General features: G+C 32.9%; 1 protein-coding gene across 1 annotated transcript; it reads right to left on the bottom strand.

Moving 5' to 3' along the window:
* Positions 1 to 432: 432 nt before the first annotated feature.
* Ras64B (ras-like protein 2) lies at positions 433 to 24,657 on the bottom strand. Its single transcript, XM_072522536.1, has 4 exons — positions 24,441 to 24,657; positions 24,160 to 24,247; positions 21,489 to 21,676; positions 433 to 10,594 (listed from the first exon to the last, which is right to left on the bottom strand). The coding sequence occupies exons 1-4, from the start codon at positions 24,549 to 24,551 to the stop codon at positions 10,373 to 10,375; spliced, it is 609 nt and encodes a 202-aa protein (XP_072378637.1). The 5' UTR covers positions 24,552 to 24,657; the 3' UTR covers positions 433 to 10,372.
* Positions 24,658 to 25,439: the final 782 nt, after the last annotated feature.

The raw sequence follows: 25,439 nt of genomic DNA, 5'->3' as shown, positions 1-25,439 counted from the left end.
ATCTAAAGGATCTATACCCAGGTATTTAGTGGCTTAACTCATGTGCACCGAATAACAAAACACTGATGATGAGCTTTGTAGTCCGAAAACGTTCTGTGATATAACCCGAAAGGGATTTTAAATTATATACCTTTTATAAAGAATTTTAAATAACCTTTTCCTATTATATCTCTCTTACGAAACTTTCTTTTCTATTTACACGCAGATGACCAGCCACTTCTCGCTTGTAATGTAAATAAATTAAAAAATGTGAATTATAATGCCAATGTATTTTGAGGTATAATGAGGTTAATATAGGATGAAGTAGTAAAATTAGTTAGGTTGTCCTTAACCTCCCAGAATATACTTTTGATTCTGTGGCATCAATATCCCATCGATAAATCATTAACTAAACTTTTCTACTTCATCTACTTCACATAATAAGTAATCTAATTAAATTTGTCAAAATTTTATTTTATATACGCAACAGAGATTATCCAAAAAAAACATTTTTTTATTAAAAGAGATTAAATACTTCATACTAACAGATATAAAATTCATAGACGATAATTTTTTCGAACGTACTGATAAAAACGTTGATAATAAAGATGTTCAAATTTTCACTGAGATCTATCTAACTATACATTGTAGCCATAGGCCCTACCTGCTGGAAAACACGTCTAATTTAACACATTAAAAAAGTCGTTCAACAAACTTAAATTAGCTAATAACGGATAAGACGCTAGTCCAACATCACCTATGGCTGAATTAGGACTCACCTCGAGATGTTCAATCCAGTTTAGATAAGGGGAATAGAAGGGGGTTTTAGCGAAAAACATTGGAGAATATTTATAAGTTCGTAATTTTTATGATGTTACAAAAAAAGAGCAATCTTACTTAAATATTGCATTTTTATCTTTCTTATCTTCAAATTTACTTTTAATCACCTACCTATAGGTTAATTTTCGAGTATAGACAGAATTAAATAGGCAGCATTAACCAAGTATCCCAAATAAAGAGTTTTTATATTACAATATACAGGTGACCACCAAACTGTTCGTGATATATAGGATTACGTATTACGGGAGGGTCACGATTATTCAAGCTTCACTGTACTTATTTATTGGTTAGTTAAGCCAAATTTCCTACAAAATCACTTTAATAAGGACATAAATTGTTTTGCCCAATTTAGTTCAAATTATATTAGAACACATTGGTCCTTTGAACCGGAAATATTTTCTTTGCTTAAAAAGGTTTTTTAAGCAAAGAAATATACACAATTTAATCCAAATAATTGGGGAATTCTAAATTGATTTTGATCAAAATAGTCGCATTGCTTTAGAGCAAATTAATATATGGGAAAAACGTATATATGACTCGGTGATTCGGTTATTGCTTTTTGAAGGAAAATCGCAAACCGAAATCAAAGAGAGCTTGGATGCTGTGTACGGTGACTCTTTTCCTTGGAAGGCGACCGTCAAAAATTGGTTCAACGAGTTCCAACGTGGTTGCACGTCAGGTTTTGATGCGTCAGGTTTCAGATAACGCGATAAGGTGCGCGAGATGGCTGAGACAGTAGAGATCTCAAAAGAACGTGTGAGTAATATCCTGCATGAAATTTTCGGCATGAGAAAGCTCTTGATGTGTTTTGTTATTCCCAACAACAAGTGCAATCGTACATAGATCCAATAGTACACACCAGAGAACAAGAAATAGTCGAAAGAGGAACTGGATCACGTGTATCGAGCTAAAAGGCAACAGGTTGAGAAATAAATCGTCACTTTTCCAAAATTTTCGTTTTTCTTTTTACTCTAAGTAATTCTTGGATCGTCGTCGTACAAGAATGCATAGATGTTAGATTGCTTTTACTACAGCATTAGTGGATATACATAAACCTGTTCGTATGCCCACTAAAATGTTGCCTACCTTAGTAAAATTTATACCCATAGGCTTTTTTACTGCAAAGAACCAATAACTTATTTTGGGGAAATGGAAAATCGGTAGAGGAAGAAAAGGTAAAACAGAAAGACATAAAACGACCGAGAAACCCAGAAGTAAGAAATATCCTGAGGTAAGGGAGCAATCGGCAGAGTCCGACAGGGTGATACCTTATCGCTTAAACTGTTTAGGCAGTACTAGAATATGCTTGTAAAAAACTTAACTGGGAAGAGAAAGGCCTGAACATTAACGGAAGAAGATTAACCAATTTGAAATTCGCAGACGACATACAAGGAGATATGTACAATGCTACGTGAACTTCAGTTAGTGTGTGCCAATGTGGCTCTTAAAATAAACATCTCCAAAACAATATTCATGACAAACCTAGTACCTAGCGGAAATATCAATATTGGAGACAACGAAGTAGAGCTGATGGAAAAATACATATACCTTGGACACGAAATAAAGATCACAAGAGACAACCAAACATGCGAACTACGAAGAAGGATAAACCTAGCATGGGCAGCCTAGGGAAAACTCAAAGACATCTTTAAAAACGATATACCAATTTCTTTAAAACGTAAAACAGTTACAACTTCCAAAACGCTGCAAATAGCTCAGAGGCAAATGGAAAGGTCAATGCTGAGTATATCGCTTCGTAACCGAGTTAGAAATAAATACTTAAGACGAAGAACAGGAGTTACCGATGTAATTTCCCGAATTACCACACTGAAATGAAACTAGGCCGGACACGTCGCCCGAATCAGTGATGAAAGGTGGACGAAGAGATTGCTTGAGTGGAGACCGAGGTTAGACAAAAGAAGTAGAGGAAAACCCCCTACTCGTTGGACTGACGATCTCAAGAAAATGTCAAGAAATTTGATGAAAAGTCACAATGGACAAAAATGAGGGAGGCTTATGTCCATCAATGGACGCAAAGGGCTGAGTGACGAAAGCTTAATAAAACAGTAGAAGATTCTACTTTATCTCGTCACAAGACATTTACAAAACTGGAATGCCGAAAATAGTGACATTTATGTGTCTAGAACAGATATTTTGTAGCAAAGTTGAAATTCTTATTCAGTACAACAAAAAATGCGAATAACCCTTTTAAACATTCTCCAAAGTTTTCTTATATTAGTCACCATATATCTGGACTGCTAGTTGACATATTCTAGCTTGTATCTCGAGGCGAGTTTGACATAGAACATCGTATTATTTTTATAAAATTCAAGTGATGCATTCTACAGTATATAAATAAAGTCTTTTTTATAATTTTATGATAGCAATAGCCTAACATCTAGAAAAATATAATTTATATAAAAATAAAATTGGTGTTTTTACAAATTTATATCTTTGTAGATTTTATGTACAATAGATTCTAAAATAAAATAAGCTTGCGTTTATCTATTTTTAATTTCGATTTTTTCAACGGATCGATGGCAACCAAAAGTATAAAGTTGGTGTTGTTTGTAGCACAACAGCTGCCGAATCGTCGTATACTATATAGAGATTTAGTATTTTTGTTAGTAACATAATAAAAATGAGTAACAATTATGGTTATGATCAGAATTGCATTTTTAGTTTAACTGACACACACCACGTAAAAATATGGACGTATAGTGATTAAATGATAAAAAAAATATTAAAGGTACACCAAATACATATAAGCAATATGCGTACAAGTATACACCCCGATTTAATTTTATATTAGATATTGTTAGGTGGTTAGTAATTTTGTAAAAAGTTGTCCACTCTCTTTCAATTTTAGTTGCCAACAATCCCTATTTAAAAAAAATCGACACAAACTTGACTTAGAACAGAAAACTATTCCTCAATTAAAAACGAAATGAGCATAATCCAAAGTAATTTCTCTTATTTAGTCGAGTTGTACCAACTGGATGGATTGAATATAAATAATTGTGCGTTTTGTCGTGAACTTTTTGTTAAAAATCAGGTCAGTTTCTAAAAATAGACCGGAGTTTATGTGATGAAAACTTCACGGAGCAATTATCCAAAAATCAATTTTCTAAAATTAGCCGCCGAAGCGAATCCGGAAATTAGAAATGGAGTCTACATTACAAATATCGCAATTTTTTACCCCATTACATCATATTTTTGTTATAGCAAACTACATTTGGTAATGAATAATGGATATTTCTGGATTTCCTGATCGCATTTTTTTTTGTTATCATTAAAAATATATTTTACGACCGTTTTGGCAATTTAACGCTTTAGACAAGGCCAAGAAGTTATAGATATTAGCTGATGTATTTTCTTTTGATATTTAGCTTTGTTCAATTGAATAATTTGATTTAAAATGTAAGAAATTTTATTGTAACGTTGGTGTATGTAGTAAACAGTAATCTCTCTGATAGGCGCTTCCAATGAAGATGTTTATAAAGTGATGAATTCAGAACGTCTGCTTATAAACATCATAAAGAGGAGAGAAGCAGAATACTTCGGCCATATAATTAGAGGACCCAAATCTCTTCCAATGTTCATTTAGAGGGATAGGTAAGGTTTCTTGATTTCGATAGGATGAACATGTGTGTCCCATTTAGGATCTTGCAATCCTCTTCAGGTTAGCTTTACCTGTTGTTATGGTAAAGCGGAACAGCATCGAAAAATACACTGTGGGGGCTGGGATCCAGTTACCATCTACGAGTAATACAAGGAAAGTGGTGGGGAAGAGATGGATTGGTCGAAAGAAACTTTCATGGGTGCGTAATATAGGCAATTGTGTGGTTCAACAGTAGAGGAATTATTTTGCGCAGCAGCCGGTAGAGAAAGGTTTCAGAAAATTGTATAAATGAAGGCCAAACGTCCGAACACGGACACGGCACTTAACGAAGATTTTTATATTCTTTGCACATTATTTATACGAAGAATCAGCAAATTATGTTTACTTGACACGTGTTTTTTATATTTTAGTTAAATTATCAGAAGTACCTACAGTATTTAGATACAAATCAAATAAATCTTTCAGACTAATTTGACGGATTATTAAAAGTTAAATACAATCAGCTTATTTTCAAGCACTTATACCACTCGTGTAATTTATTTCATGGCATTTTGAAAAACGTGAGTCTGTAACTTAATTAATTTGTTATACCAAACAACTATTACCCTAACGTGCTGTGCTCTCAAATTAACGAAGTTGACATTGGCTTAATTGATCCGAACACTCCTAATTACTGCACTCTCGATAAAAATAACTCTTACATTATAAAAATCTACATATTATATTCTCTTTTTTTTTACTTTGAAACCATTGTATTTGTGCAGATAAGTAAATGTTCTTTGATTTTTATCTATATCGACTGTTTATGATGCTGTCATCGATGTATTTTTGAACTCTTTTGATGATTGTGCATTGTGATAAAAATAGAGTTCATTTTAAAACCAAATTTTACAATTATCAAGCGAGAAAAACTAAACAAATGAAGTATGGTGAAAAATAAATATCTGATATTCGTTTAAAGATCGAATAACGTTAAATCTAAGACACCTATATGTATTAATAAATTAGACTAGGGCAATAACACAAAATTTGTGGCGGACGTAGCTCAGCGGCTATGATACTGTCAAACTGGTTCGATTTTCGACATCAACATTTTTATTTCTAAAAATACGAGCCGTCACCGTGCTTCGGAAGGTACGTAAAGCCGTTGTTTCCACTGGGCTATAGAGACTAATTACCTGAAACAGAATTAAAGATGCAATTGACGCCGGAATAATCTGAAAAGGATCTCCCAGTTAAAAATGTCATACGATATTATTATTATCCAGATTTAGCCATACGGCTCACACTCACTCTTAGGGGAAAATCCATTAATCCCAGATACCTACGGTTACGGTATCAAAAGGATTGAGCTCTGGTGATACTCTTTCCATGTTATCGAGCCCTAGGTGACTTTACACGTGGTATTTCCAAAAAATTCTCGTACGCATCTGAACATCGAGAATGGCACAGCTTTCTGCATGATCTTATACAGGTGTTCAGTTAGACCCAGGTGTTTATTATTATTAGCTCAAGATTTATAAAGACATTACCAATCAGCTGAACCTCAAATAGCAATACCAACGGTGGCCGAAGTACAGAGCAATTTTGTCTAAAAAATGATAAAGCTCCTAGCTCAGACGGCAATCAGGCAGAATTACTTCGAAAAAATAGAGAAAAACTTCATCTAGAAATATATCGTCTCAGAAGTCTGTCAAAGAGAAGAAATAACAGTGCCAAAAATAGTGAGATAAAAGCCATAAATTACCCATCCACCCAAAAGGGAGTTAAACCCATATGTAGGAATTATAGAGAAATTTATTTAGTTAATACAACATCTCTACTCTTACATTACTAGAGATAGAGTACATACAACTTGTGAAAGAATAGAAACTAGACAGTTAATATGGTATGGACACTTACAGAGGATGGACGACAACAGATGGCCAAAAAGAGCTATGGAATACAATCCAAGTAATAGAAGGAAACGAGGAAGACCAGCCAAGTCTTGGATACAAGGTGTTATGGAAACCATGAAAGATAGAGCCATTGATGAAGACACCTGGAGAGATAGAAAAAGATGGCGATCGAAATGCGGGAAGCGGCAGAAGCTGTAGGATCCCCGCTTATATATATATATATATATATATAATACAACATCTAAAGTGCTGTATATAATTTTGCCGAGAAGATTAATTCCTTACGCAGAAGATATAATAGGCGATTACCAGTGTGACATAGACCAGTTCTTTGTTCTACGCCAGAATTTGGAAAAGCACTGTGAATTCTGTAAGCAGAGATATTTTGTGGAAGGTTGTGGAGGAAATGTAAGTCCCTAGTAAGTACGATTAGTACAGGTGTACATAGTGAACTTATCTCTCAGGAGTGTATAGAGAAATCATTCCTTATTAACACACACCTTAGCAAAGATCCTCTTGCCCCTTTGTTGTTCAACTTCGTCTTGGAATATGCAGTAAGAAAAGCATATCCAGAGCTGACAAACGCCTTTGTTGTCCAGGGATCAAAAATACTACTGGCTTTTGCTGACGATATGGACACAATTAATTGTGCACCAGAGGTGTAAAGGAAGTCTTCACTCTCTTCGAAAACGGGACCAAGGAGATCGGTCTTAAGGTCAACGAGGATAAGACCAAGTACATGGTGGTTACGAAGAACCCAGACAAAATGTATTTATAAGGGAATATAACTTCAAAGTCATTAAAGAATTCAAAGACCTAGGACCGATTATAACAAACTAAAACAGCTATGAAAAGGGCGAGGAAGCTAGGACCATTTCAGGAAACACGGCATATTATTTCCTAGCAATGGTGCTTAAATCAAGAATATTCTCTTGGGCATTGTAGAGACGAGACAACAGGGGAATGGAGAAGATATAATCAGTAACTCTCTATGGAGATGAAAAAATAGTACGCTACATCAAGGCAAATAACATCAAATATTGAGTGATGAAAGACTCCCCAATACAACATTATGAAAAAGGACCGATGATACAAGGTCAGTTGGTAGCCCAAGAGCAAGATGGAAGGATGCAGTAACAACCGATCTACGCAAAATTGGAATGCAACAATTGAAGATAACTGCACAAGACCCGCAACAGAGGAGAAAAATAATAAACGCGGTCAAGACTTACATACAGTTGTAGAGCCGATGATGATGTTGAAATTAAACTGAGAACTTACTTTTTATATTGTCAGATATTATTTTGTATCTTTATCCTGTCCTCCGTATCATATTTTGAGCAACTATCTAGAACTATTTATATAGCAAGTAATATACTGATGTTAAACTGTTTGTTGATTAATTTGAATAAATGAAAAACTATTATCAATATAATTCCAGTTTACCCACATCTTTATTTAAAAAATCGTAAAACTTACGGCAAACAACAAATTTAATGCACATAAACAAAATAAGCTTTAAAAAATCTATAAGAATGATGGGAGACTGGAATTGAATCGAAACGAAACCGTCTATATATATTTTGTTTATCGTTGTAACTCGACGGAAAAACTACAAAGATTATGGTGATTTACATGGGTAAATTGTTGAGGTATTAGTGGAATATAAATATTCCTAACATCGCACAATAGCTTGATTTACTGCATACTTTATTCGCTATCGACATCCACTTCATTTTTCCTCGTTAGAGGTCGCTAATTGTATACTAAACGCAACGTGTATACACTTATTTTATTTAAAAATCATCAAATTGGCGCGATTTCGCCGATTTTCGCATACACAAATAGAATTTGCCGCGGAATCCCGCGCTATAATGTGCGAAAATTCAGAACTTTCATTCTATTCCGCTTCGCGATAATGTGCACCTGCTTAAATTTTAACGCATGCTCTAAAATGTCTCTAATTTATGGAATACATGAATTTATGTTTCAATATTTATGTTTTATATATAAAAATTGCCTTCCAATGATCTTTGCGATAGCATCAATCTTTTTTACCATACTTGATTTACCTTACAAGACTTTCAACTCATATAATTTTTAATATACAAACTCTACTCCTTCGCTATGTATGTTGCTTTCTTCGGGATCTATTCTTCGTATTATCCCGTTTATCTTTTATAAGCCTATTTCATGATTTATCTATGCTTGAAGATTTCTCTTCGTAATTAACCGTATTAAGTATAATATACCTAAATTTACTAAAAAAACAATAAAAAGAACAATATATGAAAATAAACATCACAATTTGACGATTAATTGTTCGCTTTTTTCCTGGTCTACGATTTGTGAAATGTCTCATCACACAAATGAATATTTTAAAATGTATATTTATATTAATCCATCCAGCTTTACATATTTTACATATCGATTGATAGAAAACGATCAACACATCTGTTTTCAGAACAAATACCTCTTAAAAGATCTATGAAATATAAAATATACAACAATGATCAAAGAATAAAATTAAAACTTGAAATTAAGTTTAGCAATTTTATATTTATACTGTTTTCGACGATGAGTAAGTTCGTTAAGGTAAGGGTAAGTTGTTTTAAAATTAAACACAAGCTCTAATTGATGTCGTTCTAACAAATAATGTCTTGAATAATGAAGAGAATCTTTTCTACTCAACAACCATAATTATTATCTGAAAAGAATAGGCCAAGAAAAGCTACTAAAATCAATGATATTTCATCAGAAAAATAGCAATAAAAGGACCACGATATAGTTATAGTTCATAGCTCGCATTATATAATTTTTTCCGTACAATTATGTACTGGTCCATATTTACAAAATGAAGAAATTTCATATATTTGCATATCAGACGTCACACACTCTACATTACTGTATATTTATTAGTAATGAAGTTATCATGTTCATTCTGAGCTGGTAAAAATTGAATTTTTGTATTACATTTTGTGTTGTATGGATTTTGACAACATGTGACAGCTATTTCGGAACGTTTATCGCTTATAAGGACAACGACTTTAACAAAAAATATACACGTTTATTTATTAATGAGGCCAATAACAGTTCCACGAGAACCACCGTATTTTATTAGGAAATTAAAATATAAATGCGTCGAGATTATTGTTCGTAAATGATATTCTCAAAATAACCACGAAACGTGTGTAACCTTGTCATGCTTCCCCACAGTTTTTATAGATTTGAAACTTGCGACAATAAAACTAGTGAATATAAAGAACAGAAATTCCTTTAAGATACGGTGCTACAGGAGAACACACTTAATAAAGTAGATGGACGAATTATTGAAAAGGAAGAACAATGAGTAAATATCAAAATATCAAAAGTGTAAATCTACAATAGCGAAGAAATAATACTGTGTTAAATCATATACACGGTGTACACTATGACCACAGAAATTTTAGAAAACGACATATAGATCAGAGAAAATCCCTGGTCTAATAACCTGTTAGAGAATCTGATAACGTTTTATCAAGATGGTGCACCTCCTCATTATGCTGTTCAGGTTCGAGAGATTATGAATGAGTATTTTCTCGCACGTTGGATTGATCGGAGAGAAATGGAAAAATAAAAAGGGGAAAGAATCTTAGAGAAAAAAAAACGTTAATTAGTAAAAACCAGATCATTTTGACGCTAATATAATTAGTGTGTGTTTAAATTTGAAACCTGCACTCCTTTTTGTCGCCTTGTGCAACTTTTTAACTAAAATACATTGATTATGTGAGGCATAAATAGTTATTTTAATTTTCTTGCTATAACTGTTACTAACTAATGTTTTCTCGATGATCTCTACGGATATATTGATCTACAACGATCAATCGATAAGTAAGTGACACCTTTTTTAAATCACTAAACGTTCTTTACAGAAGAACCGTAAAATATGGAAATTTTTTGGCAATTACATTTTTTCCATTTGTTGTGATGGAACTCCGATCGTTGTTTAAAATCTAAGATAAAATGTGATGGCAAAACGAATAAAACCGAATGATTAAAGAAGACAACAGTTCTTTTTGTTTCGCTTGATGTAATTCGGCTTCAAAGGCGGCCTTTCGGACAATTGAAATTTTCGAACGACTCGTACTAATTCGTAGAAGGCATTGTCGACGTTCATCCGCATTTTCGCACTACATTCTATGTACGGGATTTTTAGTTGTCTAGCAAGTTGCTGGGCTTCTTCTTGCCAAACACCCCTTTGGTGTTCAAGATCAACCTATAAACATGCATATTAAATTAACAGTAAACAAACAATCATTTTATATGTAGGGTGAGCCATAATGAATGGGTCAAATTGTAACTATGTTCATAAGGCAAAATAATAGTATTTTACGTAACAGTAAATGATTCAAACCAACAGTCACGGGACGATCAGATCACAGTCAAGCCTCCGTCAATTCAAGGGGCAATCCATTCACACACACAGTCCGGGCAGATCACCGTCAGTCTACTTCAGCATTCAGGTCGATTAACTCTACAAGTTGAACAAGATCAAGATGCCTAAGAGGAAAACACTCTACGAAATATCTAACTTTTGGAGGAAGAAGAAAAAGAAGAAGTGAGGCCTCGTCGAAAGTGGATACATAAAATATTTTTGTAGGCGACGAAGACGACGAGACAAAATTCGTACAGTACTTTCACATATCGCATTGCGATTTCCTTAATTTGCTGTCTCTGATTAAATGAAGATGGGCACTCACTATAGACGAGCAGTAACTCCAGCGAAAAGCTTGCTGTAAGTTTGAGGTAATAAAATAAATAGTTATCACAGAAAAGTTGTACGCAAAATTTTCTAGCAAAAAAGCTTCTAAGTGGGAACCTGTAGTTTGATTAGAGCTTAAAGATTAGAGAGATTAGAGATTAAAGAGTACTGGGATGGCGCATTGTGAATAGGTTGTTTGTTATCAATTCCTTCTGAATAGGTTTGCAACAAACGAAGAGCGTTCGTCTGTTCGGAAGAGAATTAGGTACCATAATTTACCTGTAGTAAAAGGGCCCAACATATACCGACAGCTATGAACTTTTTTTTTTGTTTTGTTTTATCTTGGTTTGGAACCTTTAGCCAAGCTATGAACTCGTAATGTAAAAATGTTTTCACTTGTAATGTAAAACGATTTTTTTAATTAACATATTAATAGTTACCTTGTTTTAGAATTTTCCTAATTTCCTGTCACGGTTTTAATTTTCGCTGAGAATCAATTACAATGGATGCGATAAATCGTAAAGTAATCTCTCTTTACGAACTCACTCAATTAATTTTTCTTCCTTCATTGAAAATCTGAATGAAAGCGACGAAGCAAGTGACGAAAATGTGGTACAACAAACAACTGAAGACAGGTGGCTGACTGACTGTGTCATATTCACACACACACCACCTCGACATTCAGGTCCAGTCAAGATCAAGTCACAGTCTAGATCAGCGGTTCTCAACCTTTTTTACTCAGCGACGCACTAACGTACTCCTTACAGATTCGCGACACCCTTATATGTACAAATTTTTGCTAGTGGTAGGTAAGTACAGATGAATATATTAAACATATTATTTTTTATTTCGTAAAAACATAACAAGCAAAAAACAAAACAGAAAGAATACATAAAATTAGTGTGAAATTCGACCCTGATGACTTTTTCAAAGTATATTTTTCGGGGGACGAATTGTAGACAGACACACTCTCATCTCGCTGTCCACATCAAGTAGTCGAGACCGGTAGCTAGATTTTATATTTTTCATCGCAGAAAATGCACGGCTTACGTCACGTGTTGCTCCGTCTTAAAGATAAGAAACAAGATATCTCGCTTTGCTCAACTATTCATAACGCAAGTTATGTCGGTTAAATTTTAAAAACAGAGAGGAAATAATTACGGATTAACACTTTATTGATTGGTATAACGTGGTATATACCTAATAGTTAAAAAAAATGATTGAATGCATGATTGGTATATTATAACAAATAAAAAAATATAAATAAAAATAGCGTATTCGTAAATCTCGCGACACACCTGATAGGTTCTTCCGGCACATCAGTGTGTCGCGACACGATGGTTGAGAACCGCTGGTCTAGATCACTGGCGGAGCTACCTGACGGGGAGTGATATTGACTGTACCGACGCTTGTGCCGAGAAGACCGGTAGCTAGATTTTATATTTTTCATCGCAGAAAATGCACGGCTTACGTCACGTGTTGCTCCGTCTTAAAGATAAGAAACAAGATATCTCGCTTTGCTCAACTATTCATAACGCAAGTTATGTCGGTTAAATTTTAAAAACAGAGAGGAAATAATTACGGATTGGCACTTTATTGATTGGTATAACGTGGTATATACCTAATAGTTAAAAAAAATGGTTGAATGCATGATTGGTATATTATAACAAATAAAAAATATAAATAAAAATAGCGTATTCGTAAATCTCGCGACAATCTGATAGGTTTTTCCGGCACACCAGTGTGTCGCGACACGGTGGTTGAGAACCGCTGGTCTAGATCACTGGCGGAGCGACCTGACGGGCAGTGATATTGACTGTACCGACGCTTGTGCCCGTGAGTGAAAATTACCTCATTGGAAAACTACAGAAACAACGTTGACTGTATCCTCTGACTATGACCTGATCGTCCCGTGACTGTTGATGTGAATCAAGTTTAATGGTGTGAGATAGTTCGTTTTTGAGCTGTAAGGTGTTAAATTTGCAAGATTTAAAATATATTTCTGTTCATAAATTATCCATTTTTATAGATATCAACTTGAAGGTTGGGTATTGCTCATTTTAAAACCATAAATAATGGAAAAAAAGTAAATGACCCAATAAAGTGTTTAGATGGAATCGCACAGTAAGTCAGCTTTGTTGTGGAAACAGTAAACAAGACCATGCTTGGATTATTTGCAACAATGCAAACTCGAGTATTTTGTTAAACTTGACACACTGCGTATGTCCCAGATTCTGATTGCAAACAATTCCAATTAAAACAATACCGCAATGTATAATATTACTTTGGGATTATGAATTATGAATCTTTAATATCTTAATATCTCAATATATCATCACAGAAGGAATATGGAGGAAAAGTACGTTCAAGACAGGCAAAGATGGCGACTAGGCGTGGAAATGTGTCGTTAGCTGTCTAAATTCCCTTAATTATATATCCTTTTTATACTGTTTATATGTTGACTTCGATTTTGATATTAACTGACTTTATTAAAATATACAAACGAAGCAATAATAACAGTAAAAATTTAATGGCAGGGTTCGACTACACAACACAAATTCCTTTCGTGTTATAAAAATTAACTCCATTTCTTTAATGTTGTAGGTGAATTTATATTTTTATAAATATTTTTTAGTTTTGTTTACTTATATTATTTCTTATCTATCGCGATATCTTATCGAGTTTGCAATAAAAAATTAACAATTAATCGTACCTTAAAAAACGACTTTTTCGATACACAACACTTTAAGCGGAGATAAAAATTAAAAAATCAAAATTAAAACATGTTTGAGAGTTTAAACAATAGCTTGTGAAAAAAGCTTCAACAATATGGACGTGGTAGAAACATATACATACTACTTCTGAAGAATTTCTTAAATGATAGAACTTTTAAAGTTATTTTAAATGGAAAGCTATCATCTACTCGCATTCAACACAATAGAGTACCACAAGGCTGTGTTTTAAGCACAACTTTGTTCATTTTGGCATTTAATGATGTAGGCAAAATCATTCATCTCACTGTAAAATACGAATTATATGCTGATGACCTTGTACACTTTGGCAAAGGAAAGAATATCGAAACAACCTGCCGAATAATGCAAACATCCATTGATCATATGGAAAGATGGTCAAGACATATCGCCCTTAACTCAAAAAACTAAAATTATGAAATTTAGTAGAAAAGTGACTAAATATAATCCAACTATAACATACAACGGAGATTACTAGATGTTATTAATTATCATAGAGTCTTAGGACTGACTTTCAACTACAGACTTACTTTGAATACACACATGCAGAAAACGAAATGCAACTGTTTAAAACTAAAGATATTTTAAAAAGTCTAGCACATTTCCAATGGGGAGCTGACGAAGAGGTATTGTTTACAGTTTACAGATCCACTATTCGCTCCAAAATTGAGTATAATAGTTTTTCTCTATATCTGCCACCAAGTCACATCTAAAAGCTCTTGACTTGACATGTATGCTACGCTATGCTTTACAAAAAAAAACAACAGAACGTGGACATGGATCGCACATAACGGAACTACAAAAAATGAAATAGACTTTTACTATTTTCTCTCAAAAAAAAAAAAGAATATTCGAAATAGAAAGAGCTTTAAAAGAGGTATAATAATTGCCGAACTCTTGGAAACAAGCAAGACAGTAACAATTCCTATACTAACAGAGCTATTTAATAGATGTCTCCACAAAAAAGGGGACAAGTGGGGACAAGTATACAAACTGTTTATGAGAATTATTAACAATCGATTCAGACCAACCGGTTCAATCGGCTGGCTTTCGCAAAGGAAGTATATCAGACCATCTGCTGACAATGAGAACAGTGATAGAAAAGACAAATGCGTACCGACTACCCGTATTTCTTGCCTTCGTAGGATATGACAATGTATTTGATATCATTGAGATGTAGGCTATAGAACAAGCTATTAATAATTGTAGAATAGATTCGATATATAGGCAACTTATACATAATATATATGAAAACGCAACTAGACGAAAATACAAATTCCATCCCCATTACGAGAGGAGTTAGAGAAGGCAACGTATTATCTCCAAAGCTTTTTAATCTAGCCCTAGAAGACGTTTTCAAAACTAGAAATTGATCAACATATGGCATCAACATTAATGGCAACAAGTTAAACTACCTCAGATTCGCTGACAAAATCGTGATTATAGCGAGCACATTTCAGGAATTACAAATTATGATGAAAGAACTCGCAGACAGCTCCCAATGCGTCAGGCTTAAAATGAATATGGCAAAAACAAAAACAATGACAAACACAGAAGATCCCAGACGTATAACTATAAATGGCAGTGAGATAGAACAAGTCCAGGAATATATCTACCTAGGTAAAATTCTGAAACTTGACAAAGATAACCAGATAACCAAAGTGGGAGAGGCCTATGTCCAAAAAAAATGGACGACAGAAGGCTAAGAAGAAGATACCTACTTTCCTTAGAACTACCACCTATGCACAAAAGACACGCAGTTTTTATAAGAAGATTAAAAATTGGATACACAGCGGCCATGGTAGCATTTCCTTAAAAATTGTCAACATATTTCTACTAAAACAACACCAGTTGGGAGACGATATACAAGAATTGAAACTGAGAAATCCGCAAGTGTGTTTAAGTATTTAAAAGACACTTAACTGCTTTCTAAACTCTGAAGTGTAATGATGTATAAAAGACAAATTTGTAAAAATTATATAATGTATATTATGCCGAATGTAAAACTGTATTCGTAATGTTCTTATGTTGTACTATAATATCATATTGTCAATGTCCTCGTCGTCGAGACACGTTGTTCCCTGTTCCCTGAATAGATTTTGTATATAATGTTTTCCATTCGTAGTTTATTTCTCCCATGGTTGTCGGAAACCTATCAGCCATACTTGCTAGTGTGCAACATTGTCTATTATTTCTATTTCTATGTAGTCATTTCCTTTATTTTCTTGTGGGAAATTGGTCATCGTGTTTTTTCTGTAAAGCTTAGCACTCACACGCACTGGGTGGGGACGGCACGGTCGGGCGGTACGCACGGAATTTTTCAAAAAACATTAGCACTGATTTCCCTCGTGATGCCCACACTTGGACGTCACGGTCAGGACAGGACGATCCGCACTCTCCGCCGTCCTCGAAAAGTCCGAAAGAAATATTCTCAGGACAACCCGATATGGCGTACCAATAGTTTCGTTCGCGGTACGAGTTATGGACGCGTTCAGGATCAGTTCAGAATCCTCTTAGTAATCAGGTTGTATGCAAGCGCGGTTAATAATCAGTTCAGGATTGATTTACACCGCGAACGAATTTCGAACAACCTTCAATTCAGTCTTTAGTGCCTGGTTTGTTTTATTTTACAGCCTAGCCTGATTTGTCGAAGAGCTTTTTTGTAGATATTTTGATTTTTGGATAGATTTACTTATGTCCTATGAAATGGGCAAGTTCCAGCTTGGTACGTAAAGATTGTTCTCTATCGAATCTATCGTATGATAATGTTTGCTTTATAGATTTGAACGAGTTTTTATATTTCCAACCAGGACCATCTACCTGTGGCTACGTGGGTAATGGCGAAGATGCCATATTTAGGTGGAATAACAAAAACAACCGCTAAAAATTAAAGAAAACGGGAAAACGTTTTTGCAATTTTTTTGGACCTAATCAAAACAATGAAAAAAAGGATTTTTTGTAATTGACGTTTCGGAAACTAAAATATTTCAAAAAAACCATAAAAATGGAGAAAAATTCGTAAAAAAATAGGAAATTACTACGAAAAGGGTTACAAAAATATAAAATCATATGAAATATATATTTATATAAATAAATATAAATATATATAAAAATGTTTGTAACTATTCCTATTGCGCATGTACGAAGTCCGAGTTCTCTTCAAATCTTCAAGGATCGGTTGAACCGGTTCAGAACTACAGACTAAGTGACCGCGAACGACAAGATTCTGGACTAGCAGTCCCTTTCAGTACATAACTTGATCACCGTGAATTTTTACACTGCGCATGCGAAGTAATCCTGAACACGTCCAAGATTCGTACCGCGAACGAAACTAATAACTCATCATCTGTTTTCGCAGAGCGCGCAGTGATGGTGTACGAATTCTGCCGTTTCAGTTGAATTGTTTAAGTGATTGACAATGGTGGATGTCTGTAAACTAGTTATGTTGGTGCAAAACTACCCTGAACTGTACAATTTGCGGCATCCGGAATACTTTAATGTCTCCTTAGGGCCTATTGCTTCTCTGATATTTGTCGTTTTTCTTTGAAGTTCCATATTCAGAACACTTAAAAGTTCTTCAAATTGCATGTGGGTCATCCGAAAATACTGGAAAAACTTGCAATCATCTTCGATCAAGTCAGGAAATAGGGTATGAAACTCCCCTAGCTCCAATACCTTCCTATTTATTTTGTGAATCCAAAATCTAACCTTCATTTGACTTTTTTCCATTTCTTTTTCTTCTCCGACTAACAGAAACCTTAAAATAATTTCTTATTAACTTAACATTTTTTGCCAATACTCAGCAACAACACTCAACAACAGTTCTCCCAACAAAGCTTATCACAAAAGCTAGAAAGAGATCTGTTCCTACCGACCGACCGGACCGTCCGTCCGCCCTGTACTGACCGAGACCGCATCAGTGCGCGCAGTCCCCTAGAAATGTGCGGAGCGTACGTACACCGTACCGTCCCGACCCAGTGCGCGCTTAGCTTAAGTCGTCTAGCTCTTCACGTGCTTATGTAAGCCACTCCTCCTTTGCCTCCACTATCTTTCTTCTTATTTGTTGGTGATATATTTATTGTTATCTTTATTCTTGTGTTGCCTTTTCAAATTCATAATTTATATTTTACATGTCCTGAGTATTTCTATTTTTAAATTCCCGACATTCTTCATTAATGTGGCATCTTTTGCTTTGTGTCTTCTAAGTTGAATGATGAACACAATTTTTAGAACATATCTTTTTAGAAAAGATATTTACAAAAATATTCTTTGCTAATATACTTCAAAAATTTCTCGTCTATAAAGCCATACTTATTATTATACATTGTCGTATCGAGTGTATTGATCGTCACATAATTTAATAACATATGTTAGATAAAGTCTAATTGATATGCGATGTTATTAGCGTCACAGTCGGATGCATTAATGTAATGTATTACATGAATTCGATATAATCGTGTACATTGCCATAAATTGAAATCCTTATGGGGATATAGAATTATTTTATTTGATATTATATCTTCTTGGTATTATCAAACTTTGATAATTACTTGATATTAAAAATAACTGCAATGTTGTTCTCTTTTTAGCTGATACGTTTCTGGGGCTTTCTTTATTTTTAATCTTATATACATTCTTCAATTGTCTTTCAGGTCCTTCTTGAAATCGTGTTGTTGTCTATCTGTCTGTACGATAGCTCTTAAAGGAAAAGTCCTAAAGTCTTGAGACCTGGTACATAGATTCGTCTTGATCCAACGGAGAACCCTATTAAATTATATTGTATATAGTTCCGTCTGGTGTTTTTCAATCTACAAGCCGCGATTCCCAATGGGGGTGTCTCACTCGGGTTTGCGGTAGCAAGCTATTTTAAAGTAAAAAAGTAACGTTTACAGCTTCTATACACAACAAATCCAATAGGAAAAATATTCCTGTTTATTGTTTAATATATTTTCTAATCTCGGTTCTATGTTTGACACGCAAATGTTTACATCATTTTCTTAGTTTATATGTTAACTGTTAAAAAGAATGTTTCTCTGCAAGCTGTCAGCAGCCAAATCTGTAAGATTTTCTTTTTTCTTCGTTGAACGATATACACTTATGCCCGTTATTAGCTTGATAGTTTTCTTCTAGGAAATCAAATAGCGGTTCTTCCAAATTTTGCAAGCTTTCGACCATACAAGGAATGGGAGAACCTGCTATCAATGATTGGTCTCTTTCAATTTCTTCGTCTCTTTTCTTTTTTCCTTCAAAAGGCTTTTACTTAAACTATTTAGGTCGTTGGAAAGATCAGATATACATATACAGACAAGCAGAATGCACAAGTAACCACTGATTAGTACTATGGAAATTCGTATACACAGGAAGACGACAAAAAGACAATATCCACAGGGATGAGGAAATACAAAAAATCGCAAATACGAGGTATAAAGTAGAACTACACTGACCAGTAGTGTTTACAACAAAGCTTTGTAAAATAAATTGTTTTCTTTGATGCTTTCATCTGCTTCAAAGCAAAAAATACAACAAATTACGCACAAACTCTAACATTATAGGCTGATCAAACTGCAAAGCAAATTATGGGCTATTTTTTAACTTGTCAGCTATTTATTCTTGACTGTCACTATTGATATTGAAAATTATTATGAGTCTGATAGTATTTCAGATAATGGCATCCTTTTTAGCTTATCTGCCTCCTACTTACTAAACATAATTTTCACAATACCCTGGATGCTGGTAAAATGATATTCTTGCCAATTGCATGCAACTTCAAAGTTTTAGAAACTGGGTAAAGTTTTTGTCCACATTACTTGTACATGAACCTGGTGTTAAAAAGATGCTTAACACATTAAGGGTGATGACAGTAGAGATATGTTCGATAAGTTTTAACCATGAAACTCAATGGATGTATGCTATAAATCTTCACTACATACTTATTTAATTGATATTTGATAATGTTATTTGATTATATTTGATGTAAATGCATGTATTTAAAAATTGTGTCAAATTTAAAATCCAAAAGAATAGAATTTGTAAAAATGTACATCTAAAATCATCAAATTGCATCAGATCCACAGACATGTAAATTGTTTGTATTATTCAAGTTAAAACATGCTGTTTCACACTTAATACACTGCCGGGTCATTAGATTCCTCTTTTGTTTCATTTTTTTAGTATTCAAAAAGTCATTAAAAATTATAATCACAGGCTTTTTTTTTTTAATATATCATTGTATTTACGAATATTTCAATTATTATTTTTTTTAATGACTTTTATTCATTTCTTGCTTAATTTAAATTAATGCAATTTTGTTGTATTGTTTAACAAATCAGGTTTTATTCTTTGATATAAAATTTTCTCAATTTGTTTACTTTAAGTAAATTTCCTTCATTTCTTCCCATAAACCGAGCAGATTGTCTTTTATGTTTCTTCTAGGAAGATTGAGATATTGAGTTAGCTCATCCCTTGACTCTAGGAGCTACCCTTTTTCTTCGTGTGAGCTATTTTTTCAGATCTGTGTCAGAAGAAGTTTTTGATTCATCTAAGAGTTTCATTTCATGTCGTATACCATCATCATCATCAATATTCTTCTTCTATGCCTCTTATATATCACATGCATTATTTATTATTATACTTATTTATTATTTTCTTGACAGAGCTTTACAAAATTAGAAATCATCTATTTATTTCTTTTTTTTGAATATTTTGTTCTGTCTTACATTACAGAATATGTGCTATATTATGTGCCCTGCCATATTATGTGCCAATATAATATATATTAATCCTTTGTGGTGATACATCATTGTGATCCCTATTCATGATAGATTGTATCATTGTCAACACAGAAATGTACAGCACTAGGAGCATTTATTGTAACGAAGAAATTGCCATTTATTTATATTGTTCAGTTTTATGTGCTGTAAAATAATATTTATTTAAAATTACACCTTTAATCTCTAACACCTGGCCATAACACCTTTGTACCATAATATGTCACGTAACTAGCATTTTTGAAAAGTTTAAGAAATAAACTTTTCTATGATATATCACTATACTTACAGGACTCTCTAAAACAGGTATAACACAACTTCATTTTGTATCCCACAATTTCATTATCAGTTTATTCATTTCAAAGATAGTACCATGTTGCCAAATGTTTTCACAACCCTATATTTATATGAGATTGGTGATTGAGTTTTGAGATATACAAAGACAAGTATTTATCATCAAAAATGGATTTATTGCTTTTAAAAATACTCTATGAGGACCAATACAATTTTGAACACATTTGAACTCTAAAGTTTGAAGTACTTTTTCAACTTTGAAGCTTGATTTGTGATTTAAATACATTAACTATTTCTTCAAGGGTACAGAAATGCCAATAAAACAACTTATTAATGGTTGGGAGAATAAAAATATTTACAGACAAGTCAGGACTGAATACACAGTGACCCACTAGTTTGATATTTTGAGAACATCACTGTTTGCTCTGAAATTACAAAATCAAGGTGAAGATTGATCTATAGACAAAAAACGCTTAATGTCTCCATAGCATGGAAACAATATCTGCTAATGCTACATTTGCCGCATTTATCTTCTTCATCTGTTTCAGATTCTTTACCCCCATTTGTGGAATAGTACATAATAATTAAAGTACTTACCTTATTTCCCACCATAAGCATGGGAAACTCGTCCCTGTCTTTCACTCGAAGTATTTGCCTATGGAATTTATATATTTCTTCAAAACTAGATCTTTCAGTTACTGAAAACACAAGCAAGAATCCTTCCCCAGATCTCATATATTGTTCCCTCATAGCACTAAATTCCTCTTGTCCAGCAGTATCCAAAACTGTAACAAAACATTACTCATAAAAGTTTATTTTAAATGCAATAACAATCATTAAAAAATTGAAAGCAAGAAATGTTTATAAATAGAGTATTTCCGCAAATATTATCTACTCTGTACCAAGTATTATAATGTATCTATATTCAGCTAATATTGTATTTTATCCTTTAACCCTATGCGATGCATATTTGCATCACCCTGGTTTTTCACCGCTTCCACGGTACCCTCTAATATATTTTAAGCTTAGAAAATGACTTGATTCAATTATGTTCTACCCGTCCATCTGGCAAACAGACCTAGAATATCGTGGGCTGCACAATAATATTAGTTATTCAGTGTAAACGGATTTGTTCACGTGGTTGCACTATTTGTGCTTTTGTGGTGTTTTATTTTGCTAATAACTTGTTAATTATTACCAGGGTGAGTACAAAAAACTTACGGAGCTATTTGTAACTTTAATAAAATAATGTTAGTTGATATAATAATTGAAGAATATATTTACTTATTTTGTAATTGGAAAAATAACAGTCGATTCATATTTGAATCACTGCGCTTTCGGATAAATTATTGCACCTAAAAATATAAGAATTGTAACATTCTATAATACGTTCGCAAAAATGATAGTTTCATTGATATTATCATTTTTTGTTGCAGATGTCTCTTTTATATAAAGATAGACATAAAACAATTCGGTTGGATGAATTAGACAACGATGGCTTACTTGATTTACTAGTAAACATACGCAGTGGCAGTGAAGATGTATTAGATGATTTTAGTGACGACGAAGATGAAACTGAACAATCTACAAATATGCCTGTATCTATTTCTGCGGATCTGTTGGATAAATATATAAATCAGCGAGGCACAAATGAAATGAAGATTATGGTATCTGATGTCGAACATAATCAATCAAACGAATACTGTAACGTGGATAACTCAGATGACAGTGGAGATGAAGTGGAAGAAGCTGCTATCAAATCCAACAAGACTTCTACTAATAGTTTTTCTATGACATGAGGTTATTTTATCACCTCATTGACGTAACTGTAATAAATGTTTGGCTTCTTTATCGACGATGTAATGAAGGCAAGCCAAACCTTTTAAAACTTGCACAATTTAGAGTTGACTTAGCATATACACTATCTACTATTGGCTCAAAAAATGCGACGAAAAGAAGACGACCATCTGACTTGCAACAACAAATCGATTTTAAAAGAAAAAAAGCTAATGTTGCTCCCTTGCCACATCAGGATGTCAGATTGGACAACCAAAACCATCTTCCCATTTGGAACAATACACAGCTACGTTGTAAGAATCCTCTGTGTGAGAATCAAACTTTTGTAGTGTGTGAAAAGTGTAATACAGCTTTGTGTTTAAACAAAAAAAACTGTTTTAAAACCTTTCATAAATCTTAGTTACTTTCACCTTACTACTTTATGCTGTGCTCCTTTGTGCGCAATGATGCATATATGCATCGCCAATAAAATATCAAATTATAAACAAAATTTTGATGATTGATTTTTTTTACTATTTTTCCCTTACTTATAATCAGTTAATCTATCCTCCTATATTTTTTTTATTTGATAATAAAAAATTGCGCATTGTAGGGTTAAAGATATCACACAGTGCTGCCAAGCCTGATTATATTGTGTTAGATATTGTCATGTTGTCTATGTAAGCAAATCAACCTTACCAAACTAGAAAAAGGGAAATGAATGAATTCAAATTTGTATTTAAATTTCATAATTTCTTTTAGTAGTTAATTATGTTTGGTGATGTTGGGATTGGATTGGCAGTTATTCCTTAAGATCTTTGGTCTTAATTGAATGTGTAATAAATAGTTAAACTTCCCACAAAAAAATAGCAAAGGAATTATAATATTTCAGTTTAAAGTACATAGTAATTATTATTATTGCATCTAAATACTGAAATAAAGCTAGTTTCTTAATGTTAATCTACATTAAATTTTAGAATTTTAAATTATTTCGATTGTATTTATCCTAAATGAAAATTATTTGTAATTGGTTTTTATTACTTTTTGCAAAAACTTGGGCAGATCCAATATGTTATTAATAAATAACAACTATTGTAAAGCTTAGTAGTAAATTTAACAAATCATATACGGAGATAAAAACAATATCATCAATATCAACAATGAATATCATTCAATTTAGATGTAACTATGGCTACAAAAGCCAGCATTATTGTTGAGATTCTAATATTCTTTACATATTTGACAACAAAAGAACAATAAGTTTACTATAGTTTCTTATCACTTTGACAACAAATAATTTACCATAAACAGTAGATAATATCAAATTTGCAATAGTTCAAATACCAGAACAATGACTCATTAGTTATGAAATATAGTTAATGTTTATATTTATGAAACAACATGCTGGACTTCAGGTGGTGAGGTTTATATTAAATATATTTTTATATGTCTGATGGTACACATGTTTGATGATGAAATGAATCTTACTTACTGTCTAATTTAGCTGGAATATCGTCAATGACACATTGTTTGGTATAAGAGTCTTCAATGGTAGGATCATAGTCAGCTGCAAAGTAACTCTAAAAAAGAAAAATAATATTTTTGAGTGTAGGCAATCTTACAAGGTTATGAACTAAATTCGTCAATATAAATAAGGAGATGTAACACATTTTCGATTTTTTGATAAAAATAAATATATTTCAAATTTTATTCGGTTTAAAAATAGTGTTATACTCCTAAAATAATGTAAATTAAACATATTTTTTAAAATACCTGAATGAATTGTAGAGTTATAGCTGATTTTCCTACACCACCTCCACCAACTATTACCAATTTGTAAGTTTGGTAATTAGGAACTCGATCTCTATCGTTAATTTTAGACATTTTTGTTACGAACTCTTTTTCTACCAACTAAAATATAAATTGTGCAAATAGGATACTCAAATTTACCTAATACAAAGTGTAGTTACACCTACCACTGAAGTTAGCAATAAACATGATCACAGTGGAGCCAAAGCAGGAAAAAATAATCTCCAATGTAAGTAAAACCGATTTGGTTTTATAAACACATACGCACATTCATGGGCGACGTTTGATTAAATTTCAAAAGAAATAATCCCTGATATAAATGTTATTTATTTTAATTATTAAAAACAATCAAATCTCTAGTAATCATAAGCAAAAAGTATAAGTGAAAGTTATTTTAGTACGTATTATTATTTACATTTCTTCCAAATTAATTAAAACTCGATGTTACTTGAAGCCCCAATTTAATTATATTTGTCTCCGTCAATGACAAATCGGTAAACAGAAAATCTTCAATACTTCTTCTGATGCTTTTTGAGAATCCTAAAACTCACTTACAATAATTGATGGTAAGTACATTAATTTAATCCAAGAGTCGTATTTGTTTTATTTTCTGTAATTTTTCCCCAATTGTAAGTCTATAAATACAGTTGGATATCCTTGTTCAGTGTCATTGTCACAATTCATAATTTCAGCAGAGTTGCCGTTATAGAAAATGTATATGTTTTAAAAATTTGGTAGAAATAAACGAGTAGTAATACCAAAGAACCAAGTTTTATTTTTCTTATGGTCTACAATATATAAATAATTACAAGCATTTGTAATATCTGTTTTAAAGAAAAAATATTTTATCATACAGAATGTAAATGAACATCTGTTGTTATTGATTAAAAATTCTTAACTTTACAATATTTTCCTTACAATTGACAACTCTGTAACGAAACACCAATATCCATGGGAGTAGAA

Source organism: Diabrotica undecimpunctata, chromosome 2, assembly GCF_040954645.1.
Source record: "Diabrotica undecimpunctata isolate CICGRU chromosome 2, icDiaUnde3, whole genome shotgun sequence".
Classification (NCBI taxonomy): Eukaryota; Metazoa; Arthropoda; class Insecta; order Coleoptera; family Chrysomelidae; genus Diabrotica; species Diabrotica undecimpunctata.
Note: the sequence above shows the minus strand (reverse complement) of the source record. Positions and strands in the feature narration are given on the sequence as shown.

What these genes read in the sequence shown, in the direction of transcription:
- Ras64B (XM_072522536.1), bottom strand. Translation starts at nt 24,551, where the DNA reads ATGTCTAAAATTAACGATAGAGATCGAGTTCCTAATTACCAAACTTAC. An exon ending in TAACTCTACAATTCATTCAG is followed by an intron (nt 24,248 to 24,440) that starts GTATTTTAAAAA and finishes TTTCTTTTTTAG; the next exon opens with AGTTACTTTGCAGCTGACTA. An exon ending in TGCTTATGGTGGGAAATAAG is followed by an intron (nt 10,595 to 21,488) that starts GTAAGTACTTTA and finishes GCATGTTTATAG; the next exon opens with GTTGATCTTGAACACCAAAG.